At 38.4% G+C, this 12,786-nt stretch overlaps 1 protein-coding gene across 1 annotated transcript in view; it reads right to left on the bottom strand.

Moving 5' to 3' along the window:
• Window positions 1-9,543: 9,543 nt before the first annotated feature.
• Window positions 9,544-12,786, bottom strand: part of LOC104076380 (protein furry homolog) — a 32,945-nt gene continuing 29,702 nt past the window's right edge. Inside the window, exons 9-11 of the mRNA XM_009577218.1 lie at window positions 10,509-10,601; window positions 10,317-10,415; window positions 9,544-9,609 (exon numbers count right to left, since the gene is read on the bottom strand). Coding sequence (XP_009575513.1) covers window positions 9,544-9,609; window positions 10,317-10,415; window positions 10,509-10,601 — 258 coding nt within the window. The remainder of the gene's footprint in view (window positions 9,610-10,316; window positions 10,416-10,508; window positions 10,602-12,786) is intronic.

Raw genomic sequence — 12,786 nt, 5'->3', positions numbered from 1 at the left:
CTCTCAAAACTTTATTTCTAAGTATTTCCATTAGTACATTATCTCTTATCTTCAGGACAAAACACGTGGATTTGACCTTGAGTTTAGTAACACATCTTAACCAGACCTTAGGTTAAACACAAATGTCCTATATGGTCATTATGAAAAAAAGATCAATAACTGTCTCGAAAGGCCCTAGGGTTGACAATACTGGGTGAAAAGTCTGGAATGGTACTCAGTGCAGAAGCTGCAATGTGAAAACGCCAGGAAGATGAGGCTAAGTGACCTGAACATCTTCAGGGCATTCACCAGAGGAAAACTTGCAGGCTTTGCATTGCAATGACTGAAAGACCAGAATGTTTCAATTTCCCAGGAACGTATTCCAAAAACTCAGAGGCTACCCTACTTACAGTCTCCCAGAGGTGCATTTACATAGATTATGAGTATTTTTTTAGAATGCTAAAGTCCATGTACATCAAAAAGTAGTCCTATTATTTCATTGGTTTTGGACTTACATTGTTGTTGAGAAACAGTAAAATTTCAGATGTTGATTCATCAAGAAGTTAAGGACTATGTCCATTCCCTATAAGCTCAGCTTCATGCAATGCTAATACACAACGTCCTTTGCAGGACCTTCCTCAGTCAATACTGCAGGTGACTCTGACCCAGAATGTGATGGGGACTGCCTGCTCAAGAATTCTGTTTCATTTTTCTTTTCTCTGCTGAAGAAAGATGAAAGCTGTGCTCAAAGTAAAGCTTGCCTTTCACTTCTGCTGCTTTTGACAGTAAAAAGTTTAATCTACTTTTCCAAATATTTTTTTGTATCGAATACAATTTTTGTAAGGTAACTCATTCTATTTTAACATCTTAGTGAATAGATATGACTGTTTAATACCGCAAGATTAATATGGACATTTTTATGAAATGATCACACATGCTTTTTATTTTTCATGTGTTTATTCTTAATTTTCAAATGAAAATGTTTTCAAAATTATAAGCAAATACATTATTTTCCAGAGAATTTTTCATTATTTTACCACTTATTTTACCACTTATTTTTATTTTGATTTTTTAAAAGTTTTTCAAATTTCTGATCGTTTTCTCTAGGGAAAGTACTAGGAAGCTGACTCATGACACTAATGCTAGTAGAGCTTTACCGGTCAGAGTGGCAAAACTATGAGAGTTTTTTCTTTTTTGTCATCTTCAATTCTTCTTGCATCATGTACTCTTTTTCAGTAAAACTGTTTTGAAAAACATTGAAATTGTTACAGAAAATTTATTTTTATAGTAAAATAGTTTAAGGCATTGCATATAACAGCAGCAGAGTGATAAGGAGATACTGTGATCAATAGTTTTATTTATCTTTTTCTTTTTGTTTTATACATTTGCACTACATCACTTTTCATAATCTTTACTGAGGAAACACGAGATAGGCATAAACAATGTGACATTTCACAGATCAAAGTCCACAGATGTATTTTACCAATAAATCAAGTTCAAGATTTGGCCTGAAAACTGGTCAAAGGTGAAAGCATGCTTAGAATGTAACCAGAAAGTAAATGTAGCACAATACAATATATACTAACTCAAAAGAATGCAAATACACATCATACCTCAGGATTGAGACTGAAAGCTTTTGCTGGTTTTCCAACACAAAGGAAGTCAAAGATAATTTCTTTCATTGCAAAATCTAAACGTTCCTAAAATAGTAAAAATATTGCAAATCATTAAGCTGCTCACTTCTGCTACTTATTTTCTTTAAGGCAACAGAATGTTGAAAACCAGTTTAATCAGGATTTATTTAAATGTACAGAAAAACAGATCTTCAGAAGTATGCAGAATGTAAGCTTTCAACACTGCTGTATGTTGACAAATTAAAAAATTTATAGCACTTGAACAGAAAATGATCCATTTTGGAAATAAAGCTTTTAATTATTTCATTTAAACTGTGGCAATTATGGTATCAACACAGTATTTTATATAAAAGGAGCTTGTTCACAGATGGCACAGTTCAGGGAAGATTTTAAGCATCTGTTTAATTCACTCCTATTCAGAGACTTTAAGTATGCGCTTAAGTGCTTTGCTCAATGGGAATGTTTTCTGAATTTAAGTAATAAAAGAGATGAAACTTCCAGCACTGAAGTTTAGTTTATTTTAACAATTCCCATTTGAACTGATGAAAACTACATGTGTCAACTACATGCTGAACCTGGTTTTCCTCTGACTTACCGCTTTAAAAGCAGTGTAACTCATTGTCCTATACAGTAGGAATGATTCAATATCAGGACCAAATATGGCTTATTATTTTGAACTTTATTGACAGCCAAAGCCTGTCAACGAATGCATTTTCTGACTTGCTGGCAACTCCAAAAACTGACAAAAAATACATTTGAGTTGAGGTGAAAACATTTTTATTCATTTTCAGTGGAATGAAGTTAATCAAAAATTGTTGTTCAAAAGAAGTCTGCCCCAGCTCAATCTATAATTTTATCATTGCCTAGATGAAAGACACTGACAATGGGGTTGCAAAAAATTCAGACAATATAAGTTTACTTATTTGTTAATTTGTTATTGGGAAAACAAGTTATTCATTAATTGGAAAGACATATGCATGGTTCTCCCATACCTGTGCAATGAACTGTATTATCTTCACAAAGATGTTTAGAGGCATATCTCTTGGCACAACACCACGGGACCCTTTTGGGAAAAGTGTTGTGACAATAGTAATAAGTCGACTGTAAAAGAAGGGAAAAAAGCATTAGACATTTCTGGACCTTGCAGACCTTCACTTACTATGAAATATAAGTTGGAAATCCTACTCCATTTAGAAAGACTAGAATGTATTTCCTTTGAAATGAAAATGTAATGGGGTATCTTGTTCTGATCCTTTGCTACGAATTCAATGCAATTCTTTTATTTCATTACTACATTACAAGTAACAATAAACCAGTAAATGACATGCCTCTACAAAAATGCTTCTAACTTTAACTAGGCAAAGAGTGATTTTTAGTCCTTCCAAAAGCAGAAACACCTTCTGCAGTAATTTTAAGAGGTGGGAGAGTAACTGACGGTGCCACAAAAGGGAACATTTTGTTGTGTACAGTTGAGTTTTTTATTTCACAACAGGAATAGGTTCAATTCAAAGGAGTTCAGGAGAACTATAAAACCTCTTCACTGGCAACATACACTCTACAAGGCCTGATTATCATTACAAATACAGCATCTTACCTTTGGGTAGCTGTGTTGCTTTCACATTTAATTCTGATCATGTAAACCCACAGTAGTCTGTACAGAGATTCCAGTGCAACTCGAGCCATTTTTGGGTCCTTATTCTAGAGAAATACATAACGTAAGAATAAACTTCAGGCACAAATTAGAAAGGAAGTTCTGCACTTAATGGATGTCAAGGTTCAGAGTTTTTGTAATGACACTACAAAAAGATGCAGCCTCACATCTGCCCAGTACCCCATTCCTGTAGCTGCTGGACGCTTATGTGTCTGACCTACCTCTCCGGGTACTGCTTAAGCTGTCGAAAAACCGAAATATCAAGTTAGTTAAATTAGATATGTGTTACAGTTTAAAATCTCTATTTGAAAATCACCTCAATCGGACTCTGAAAAGAAAACCTCATCTTCAGTTGATTCTGTCAATTCAGAAGCTGTTGCCCTATGGTGGACACCTGGTATGAAGGACACAGCAGATAAATAAATGTACTGCACATATTCAAAAGTGAAAGGACAAAAATCTGTGGATGCTTAGGCTGGCCTAGTTAACATGGCATCTGGGATCAGCTGGACTGAATTGGATTATCTGTCTGAATTGCTGCTTATTTTTGGAAACTTTTGAACTAGTACAAGATTGTCTTTGGGGCTCTTTGGTCATCTGCAGTTTTCTGTTTCTGTGGCAGTTTTAAGGGCTTTTTGAGTAGGGTGAAAGTATATGCAGTCCAATCAGATGGTCTCCCGCGTGTTGGGCCATCCGCTGGGTTAAACTTTGAAGGAGTTCAGTATACTTTGACCCGAGATAAGATTTGCCTGGCCCAACGGTGCAAATCTCCATGGCAAAGAGCTGAATTTTTGTCTGCAGACAAATGTTGAACCACAGATCAAAGACCGCGGTTTGATCAAAGAAACGGCAACCAATGCCATCAATAATTCTTGAATGGGTATTGGTCTAGGTCCTGCAAAACAGAAGGAAGACAACCTGCCGATGATATGGGATATGGCTCCAACTTCCAACGTGGCATCTGTCACGAGCGTAGGAATAGGAACACTGTCCTTGGGTTGCAATTTCCATTTAACTCCTTGACAACACATTTTATACAATGAAGCTTTATATGGAACAGAAAATTGAAAATCCTTTTTGTTTATTACAGCAGCATACAATGGTTGTAGCACATGATTAGAATAAATAGTAAAAGGAATAACAAAGTTTACATGGCCTAATCTTTGCAGGATTTAAAAATTATAATATTTGTTACAATCAATTTGTTTAATAACCTGTTTATTTTCAATCCATTTTTCATCAGGTATCATCATGTCAGTCCTTGTAAATTTCAGTCCTAAGAATTTGATTTCTTCAATAGGTGATAGAGTACATTTATCAAAGTTTATTCTTACCCCAAAGCTTTCAAGAAAACAGCAGACACTGTGGCTAACTGAGTTAAGGTAACAAGAGCTTGTGTGGCAGAGGAGGAAGTCATCCCTATAAGAAAAAGTCCAAATACTGCAGTGATGAGATAGTTCAGCTGCGAGAGCAGTTGACAAAAGATGGAAGAGAAAAGGGCTGAGACCGGTATCATTGGAGCTTTCCGAAAATAGTAGACCAGTTTCCGTCAGAAACAGCAAGCTGCAGAGCAGAAGCAGGATTGAGAGGAAGACGATAAAAAGCGTGAGAAACATCCAGCGAAATCATGGGCATGTCCATTGGGCAAGATCTGTGCAAGTGCATGGTGGTTGGGTGCCCAGCAGCTTGGAAAGCACATAGCGTGTCTCCCTTTGGAAAACGGAGAGAAGTCCATCCCCGGTTGAGGCTCTTTAGTATTTCAAGGATTTTTGTCAACAAGAAAAACCCAGCCAGTAATCCTATTAGGACAAGGAGTATTTGGCCTAATTTATCTGACATCTTCTTCACTTTCCCCAACAGGAGGTATTGGCACTGGATCTGGTTCCTTTACCACTGCTGGCAGTGCCCAACTCACTGTTTGTGCCGAAGAATTTGTCGAAGCCGATGTGGGCCTTTTGAACACGGGAGTAGTCGGCAACAGAGCTCTGCCAGGATCTGCTCTGTTTCTTAGTTGATAAGCGCTGCTGGCTTTTACCCAATATTGCTGCTCTTCTAGAAATTTCTTTTTCAATGCCTCTGCCTCTTCTTCCGTGACTGGCGGAGGAGCAACCTGATTGCCAGGAGTGAGGCCCATTTTCTTTAATTCCTCCATTTCTGTTTTCCAATAATATGGCGTTAGGTCTGGTCCATTCAGGCTGAAGGGATATTGTGTTGGTACCCACGGATTAATTCCTGAGATAGGCATTGTTTGACCCATTCTTTGTAAAGTAACTTCTGCACCCTCGGCTCAAATTGTACTGGACCTTTGTCCTTCTCCCATGTAGTTTGGAGACAAGGAATGTTGCTCCCACTGAAACACTTTGCCTCTAAATGAAACACACTGCTTTGACTCTCTTCTATATAGAATTCCTGCCTTGAATAATTTTTTGTAAATACAGTTTAGTTAACGATAAATGTTCCGTTTCAAAGCCAGGATACTTATTAACTTTTACACCACATTCAACAGGATAGTATGAAATGCCCTTTGGCCAGAATTGGCTGGGGTCAAATATTTCCATGTCCTGGCAGGAGTGTCCTTTATTAATTCAAGAGAAAAATTTGTTTCTGTAAGATCAGATATTTGTCGGTTTATATTAAAATCATAAATATGACTAGAATATAAACCTTTTAGCTTTCCAGCGTATGCTTGACCTTAACAGTTTGGGGAAGGAGATTGTGCTCTATGGGGTGTGGAGGCTCTTGAGAAACCTGATCCATTATGTGGTTCATGGGAGCCCACATAAGATCGTGGAGTCCCATATACTGTCCTGCTGTGCACAACTCTCCTTCTAATGGAAGGATTTCTCCTTGTTGATCTAGCTCTTCTTGCACCTACATGAGTTTGGTTTGGGCTTTGAGGTGCCACCCTGACTGGTGAAGTGATTGCTTCAATGGTTGGGGCATCTCTTGGTCCGTACTGAGAAGGAGTGGCCAACCACGTTCTTAATTTAGCCACGTATTCAGCTACCTTACCTTCTGCCCAAACTACAGATTGAACGTGCCACCACATTAACCTATGAGCCCTATGAATCGAAGTATAAGTCGACAAATTATAGGTGGCAAGGTGAATTCCAATTTGATTTTCATTTGGTAAGGTAGGAGCAACTTTACTTACATTTTCTCTAATGGTTTCAAATAATTTCTCAGGATCTCCCTAATTTTCAGAAAAATCTATATTCCCAGCTGGCTCCTCAGAGATCTTACACCTGTAGCCACCTTTTCTAAAGCTTGTATAAGCTCATGAAAATCCGTAAAATTAGTTGCAATAACAATATGTTTATTTTCTGAATCTCTTTGCAAATAAGGTTCTAATACATCTTTAGCAAAAGTAAGTAATTCAGGTACAGGTGGAAAGAAATCTGCAGATAGACTACGAACGTTTTGAAGAGCTATTCTAACAGTAGGATCCATATGCAGAGAGTCAATACAAATTGTTTCATTAAGACAAAGTACAGCAAGACAGCAACAGCAATAAACGATGCAATATATACGTTGTCGACAACCTTGGGAATTCAACTTTTGGAGAACAGAGATTACCTCCACAGTTTGCCTCTGAGCTGAGAAAGTGGTTGCATGTTCTACCTGTGCCGTTTGCAGAAGCCTCCTAACTACTGGTTCATCAAGCAGCAGTTTGGAGGCCCTTCATTTGAGCTAACGACTTCACTGTGCTTCTTATATTGGCCTTTTCAGGTAGCCACGGGACCATCCTTTCATATGGATCCACTTTAAGGGTGGAATGGGACATGAGTTATTGCACAAGTAAAAGAAACATGGAGGAGTAGTAATGATAACTAGCATATGTGTATTGCACAGTATGTGCTGGCCAGGAACCACAGCAGATTGCAGTGGACAGTTATGTCTTAAACTTCAAAGATCTAACAAATGGTAAAGGAGTAAGAATGGATACATGGAAGGAAACAGCTTAAAATAGTTTAGTTTTTTTTTTAATGCAACTTAACAGAGTGAAACAGGCAATGGAATCAGTGTCCTGCAACTAGTTCCATTCTGATGAAGTAATAACAAGTGCTTTGTTTGAGAATGCCTCTGTGAAAAAAGCAAGTTAATATTGGGTCAGTTTCGGCATGTCACTCAAGCTAATAACTTTCATCAATGTTGCCTGTTTCACAGCTGTTTGACTCAGGCTTGGTTTGAGTTAGCAGAAATTCAAACTAGGCACAAGAATACTTTTTTGTTATTGAAAAAATCTGCACAGCTAAAGAATTTGTACTGTTGGGAATAAAATTATGTATGGAATCATATAATAGCAATAATTCAGCACATTTACCTAAAACGGATTTGCAACAGATCAATAGTACACGCTGAAGTTTTAATACAGTATTAAAACCAGAAGATACTAACCTTGAGATTGGATAGACAGTTGTTGAGGAAAATATGCCATCTGTTTAAAAAGAACTGCTTCTGACTGACACAAAGCAGGCATGTTACCAAAGGGTACAAAGCCTAAACAGGAAAAGGATGTCGATACCGTATTATTTGCATGACTACACAACGTAAAAGTAACTTAATAGAGCTACTGTAAACTTAAGCTCTAACTCCTCCATTTTGTGCAATACATGTTAGCCAACATAAATACATTGTTAAGTAGTACAATTTAAAAGGAATCTTCCTCTAAAGCTATTACAGATATATTTTATGGATGAACTAAAAACAACCAAATGTCTACTTATAGCAGTATAATAAATCCAAAGATGGGCCACAATTTTACAGACTCACAGGGCTAATTTCTGTCAGTTAACTGAGAAATGATAGCATGGAAATAACTAAACTTTATTACAATAACAACAGGACCCACAGAGATTGTTGGGACTTGTGAAGGCTCAGATGCTTATTACTCCTCAAAATTGGCAGTCACAATATTTACTAGGAGACATGTTCAACACCCTAAAGAATTGTGTTAAAATACAGGCAATGCCTGGAACTGCTGGTAGTTACATCTTGCAAAGCGAAAAGTAAAAAGAAGCGAAGCAGAACATAGAAGTTCAAATACTGGAACCTGGTCTCTTTGTCAACACTTACTTTGACACTCCTCTTGTAAATGTTACACTAAAAAAAATAAGCTAAAATGCACCTATTAATTTTGAAACTGACTTTGCTATTTCAGCAAGACTATTCTGTTTCAGTTGTCATGTTAATATACCCAATCAGGACTTTAAAGTTATTAGTCAAAAATAAGGTAACTTTATCTTAAAGACCAATGATTCTCAAAATTAACCCTAAAATTCTTACTTCAGTCACAGGTCAAAGTACAAATACACCATAAACTCCAACTTCTGTTCCTGTAATATATAACATAAATTGTCTATAGCTAGGTTAGACCTAGTTTTGTGAGCAAATGGCAAATGTACATTAATTCTTATTTTTATAATCTTCACATCCAAAATACATATGGGAAAGGATAACTGAAGTCTTCTCACGGAAGACTTTCCTACCATATTAACATTATGACTATAATAGTTGAGTACTTGACAGGATCACAGAGTTTAGTAACATCCCAAGAGTGTTACAACCCATCCTAAGGAAGAGCCCTAGGAGGGAAGATACAAATCATCTCCTGGAGTTTCCTAATTCTCTCCATTCGTTATCAAGAGAACCTCAATGACTAGTTCAGACGAGACACTTTTAGATAGAAAATGAGGCAAGATGAATGCCCCCGTCCTGCCTATACAGTGAGTGCACCAATTCACAAAACACTGATCTTGGAAAGGAAGGTCCTCTTCAGACTCTAAACAGTGTGCTTTCTCCCTGGAAGCCTGAAAATATGCACTGCAGCTATTTCTGCCAACTGTTTGCCTTTCCCCTCCTCCTCCTTCTCGCAATGTTTGTATTTCTAATCACACCCTCACAAGAATCTATTTTGTCACTTTTAACTATGTAGTCTCCAGTGTGGTATGTGTAGACAAGCAATCAAACACAAAGCCCCAGCTGTGCAATCCTTTCTCAAGCACATAGTATTGACTTTGGCAAGTACGGCCACCAGTTTGGGGAAGTTCTATTTAGTGTAAAAACGGTACAGCAAAGCTCTTACCCTGCTGCTGCAGTTTCAACAATGTTTTATTAACTCAGCAGAGAGGAATAGAGCCACACAAACACAATCAGAGTGAAATCAGAAATCCATCCCGAGTCTTGCACTAATTCAAACTGGATCAGGTCTGTGCTCCAGGGGATGCGCTGACTCTCCCCTGGGACTGCGCGGGGACTGGTGTAACGGCAGCAGAGAGCTCAATACACTCCTGCAGTCTTCCCAGCAGATTCACTAGCACTAGTGACCAGCATTTGCCGAGAGCACTGGGAACACGGAAGTCTTTTTGACTTTCCCATAGAACGAGGGAGGATGAATGACAACTTTCTTTACTTACAAGGTCCAAGATTTCAAAACGGATTAGCTAATGCTGCAGTGCTGACGTGCGCTGACCCAGTTGGAGAGACAGACTGCTTAAGGCGGCCAGCGTGAAACTGACTCAGACCTTCATTTAATTCAGATCAACTCATGCTTCCAAAAATACACTGCAGTGCCACTGTTCATCTCACAAGAAAAAAATGAAATAGGGAGCTGCACAGTAGCCAAGTTACGGATTCAAAAGGGCATGTGTTATACATTTTTTTGTTCCTACAATGTATTATTTAAGCCCCGTGAAAGAGTTCCCACATGCCTCATTTGTTCTCGCTTGACAAGAAGTGAACTCTATTCTTTCTCCTCTCCTCCTAATGTTTACACATAACAAGTATGAGAAAACCTAACCGTTTAATAATCACACACTCAGAAGCTGAAAACATCTGTTTGATTCAGACTGATTTCGACCATATTCTGAATAAAATTAATATGGTTATTTTCTGCAAACACAATAACCTTCCCTGCAAATAGAAATGTATTGGTTATAAAGCCTAATGCAGAAAAAAGTTTTGCAACCAATTCTGGGAATTTCCCAAGAGGCTTGCTCAGAAATATTTCTGACAAAGAATTTGAGCCTCTGCTTCTTAGGGTTCTTACTAACCAATGAGTGCTTCTTTCGTGAGGAAAGTTCAAGTGTTGTATCATACAGGCTTTCAACAAAGTTCCTCAGACAGGGGACATTCACTTCATTTTTAACAGCCTGAAAGAAAATTTTATGTTAATAAAATACATTTGACAAGCTGTTTTATGTAATTTAAAGAAATTATGTGAACAACCTGAAAAATAAACTCACAGCAGCTACGGGGACAAGAATTTCAACAAACAGTCCTGCCAGTGCATGCTTGATATCTTTGTCTTTAACTTCAAGGAAATAATGTGCACATTCCTAAAACAAAACAAAACAAGAAACAGAAATTGTGTATCAGCTGGAATAAAGGCCTCTAAATGTTTGCTGAATGCACATGAAATGTCAGTGACTATTTTTATGTTGCAAATCCCACAGAAAACATTTGTCTATTAACTTCTGAATCTGCATTTTGCAGCAAGCACAAAGCAGGACGTAAGTTAAGATCAAGGATCTGTTACTCTAACCATGATAATCCACAAACTCTCCACTGATTCCAGCTGTGCCCGGTGGTGTTCTGGGGATGGAAAGGGAGTTGGACTCAGGAGTTGACCTCATGCCTTCCCTGTGCATACTTTCAGGAGCAGAAGTAATAGCCCACATGGACTGCTTTACACAGTGCTCTGGGAGGCCAAAAAAGGAACTTACTTCTCTGGTAAGATACTCAAGGGAAGGAAGAATCTTACTGTAAATATTTTGGATAAATTTCACTGGTAGGATCCATTGCAGATTAAGCATCAATACAGAACTGTGCTATGTGAGGGAAGAGACCTGTGGTGCAAACTACCACAATTTCCAGCCTGCAATTGGGGATTGAGAGAGAAAGGTAAAATGTTCTTCTGTCCTAAACATGCAGCAAGCTTCTAGCCACACAGCTCTGCTACTCAGGAAGTGAGGGAGGGGAAATAAGCATCCACCCACTCTTGTGTTTCTGTACAACTTCTCTGAGGATGACAAATCATGTTGCTCCAGTTACTTCTTCCTCTCTGGGTCCAAGGCCCAAACAGCCACTGACGTTACAAGGATTTTCCCCACGGACCTTTTTTCCTGCACATGCATGCAGAGCAGTTTACACTTTGGACCACGCATATTTTTTCCTGGCTGCAATCAGGATTCTACAACAAATGGCTTCAGTCACTCCGGCCATTTCTGGTACACAGCTGAGGCCCCTATGCAACGACAGTAGCCGTCCTGGGCTGCTTCTGCACTCCGTGGTGGAAGACAGGCTTTTCTGGAGCTCACTCCTGAGATTAGCTCACCCTTTGAAAGTGTCTCTACTAGAGCAGAGCTGGTGTGACAGAGCTTGTAGCTGAGGCACTGTATGTAGATACTCTGACTAACAGACGAATCGCCCACAGAATCAAACTGTAAGTGTATTTCACCAAACTGAGCAAAACTGGTTTTCCTGCATACGCAGTGCATCTTATGATGCATTGTAGTATATACAAGAATTAATTTGGTGCTGTGATACTGTAGTTATCAGCTGGATAGCAAGGTAGAGATCATTTGCATCCAAATTTTGAGTCTACTAAATGGGAGCTTTGCCACTGGTTTCAATACCAGTGAACACTGGATCCCAGCAGTGCTGTGCCATAAAGCTGTGCCACAAAGTCATTCACTCATATTAGTCGTGAACACACACTAGTTTGATATCTTGCCAGCTCTGGATAACTTACATTAAGTCAACACATACTAAGATGTGTTCATATAATGAAGCGTAAGGTAAGAACAAAAATGACCTGTTTCCTTGTTATTAAATATGTTTTAAATACGTTGTTAAATATGGTTTAAAACACATTGCAAAATTGAAATAGACTGTGATTCCTGTTCAGAACTTAGAGAAATGGCTCTGTGTGTCTGCACGGATGTGTATTTGTATTCCAATGTCAAATCCTTACTTGTGGGCATCTAACATTGATTTTTTACTCCACTGACACCATCAATAAGCCAATCTTTATGTGGAGGTTTACATAAAACGTGTATTTTACTGGATGACTGGTTACAAACTATGTAGCCATGAGGGTGATCCCAAGAAAAAACAGGAATAAAAAGGTTAAGCTAAATAAACCTGCTGATGGAACAGAACCCATTGTATATTACCAACAAGAAATGTGGCCTTTTAAAAATGTTTAAACATAAAAGATTTTCTTTCCTTTTACAAAATCATGCAATTTGTTAATTTAAAGCATTTATGATAGTCAAACTATGCTCTGTACTAGTGGCTCTCAAACCAGCTGGGTACAGAATGCACTCTACAGGAAGCGGGGTGAAGGTGTGGTGGAAGGACACAATGCATCCAAGGCAAATTCCACCCAGCTTTTGCCTCAACTCTTTGCCTCTTTCTCTGTGTTTTTGTCCATCAGAAGGTCCTCTCCTCTCTGGCAACTATGTCAAGGGTGGAAGATTTATTTTGGAGGCAGTGAGCAGCTGGGGAGACATAGCTAGG

Source organism: Fulmarus glacialis, unplaced genomic scaffold (assembly GCF_000690835.1).
Source record: "Fulmarus glacialis isolate BGI_N327 unplaced genomic scaffold, ASM69083v1 scaffold36944, whole genome shotgun sequence".
Taxonomy (NCBI): Eukaryota; Metazoa; Chordata; class Aves; order Procellariiformes; family Procellariidae; genus Fulmarus; species Fulmarus glacialis.
This window is presented reverse-complemented; position numbering and strand designations above follow the sequence as displayed.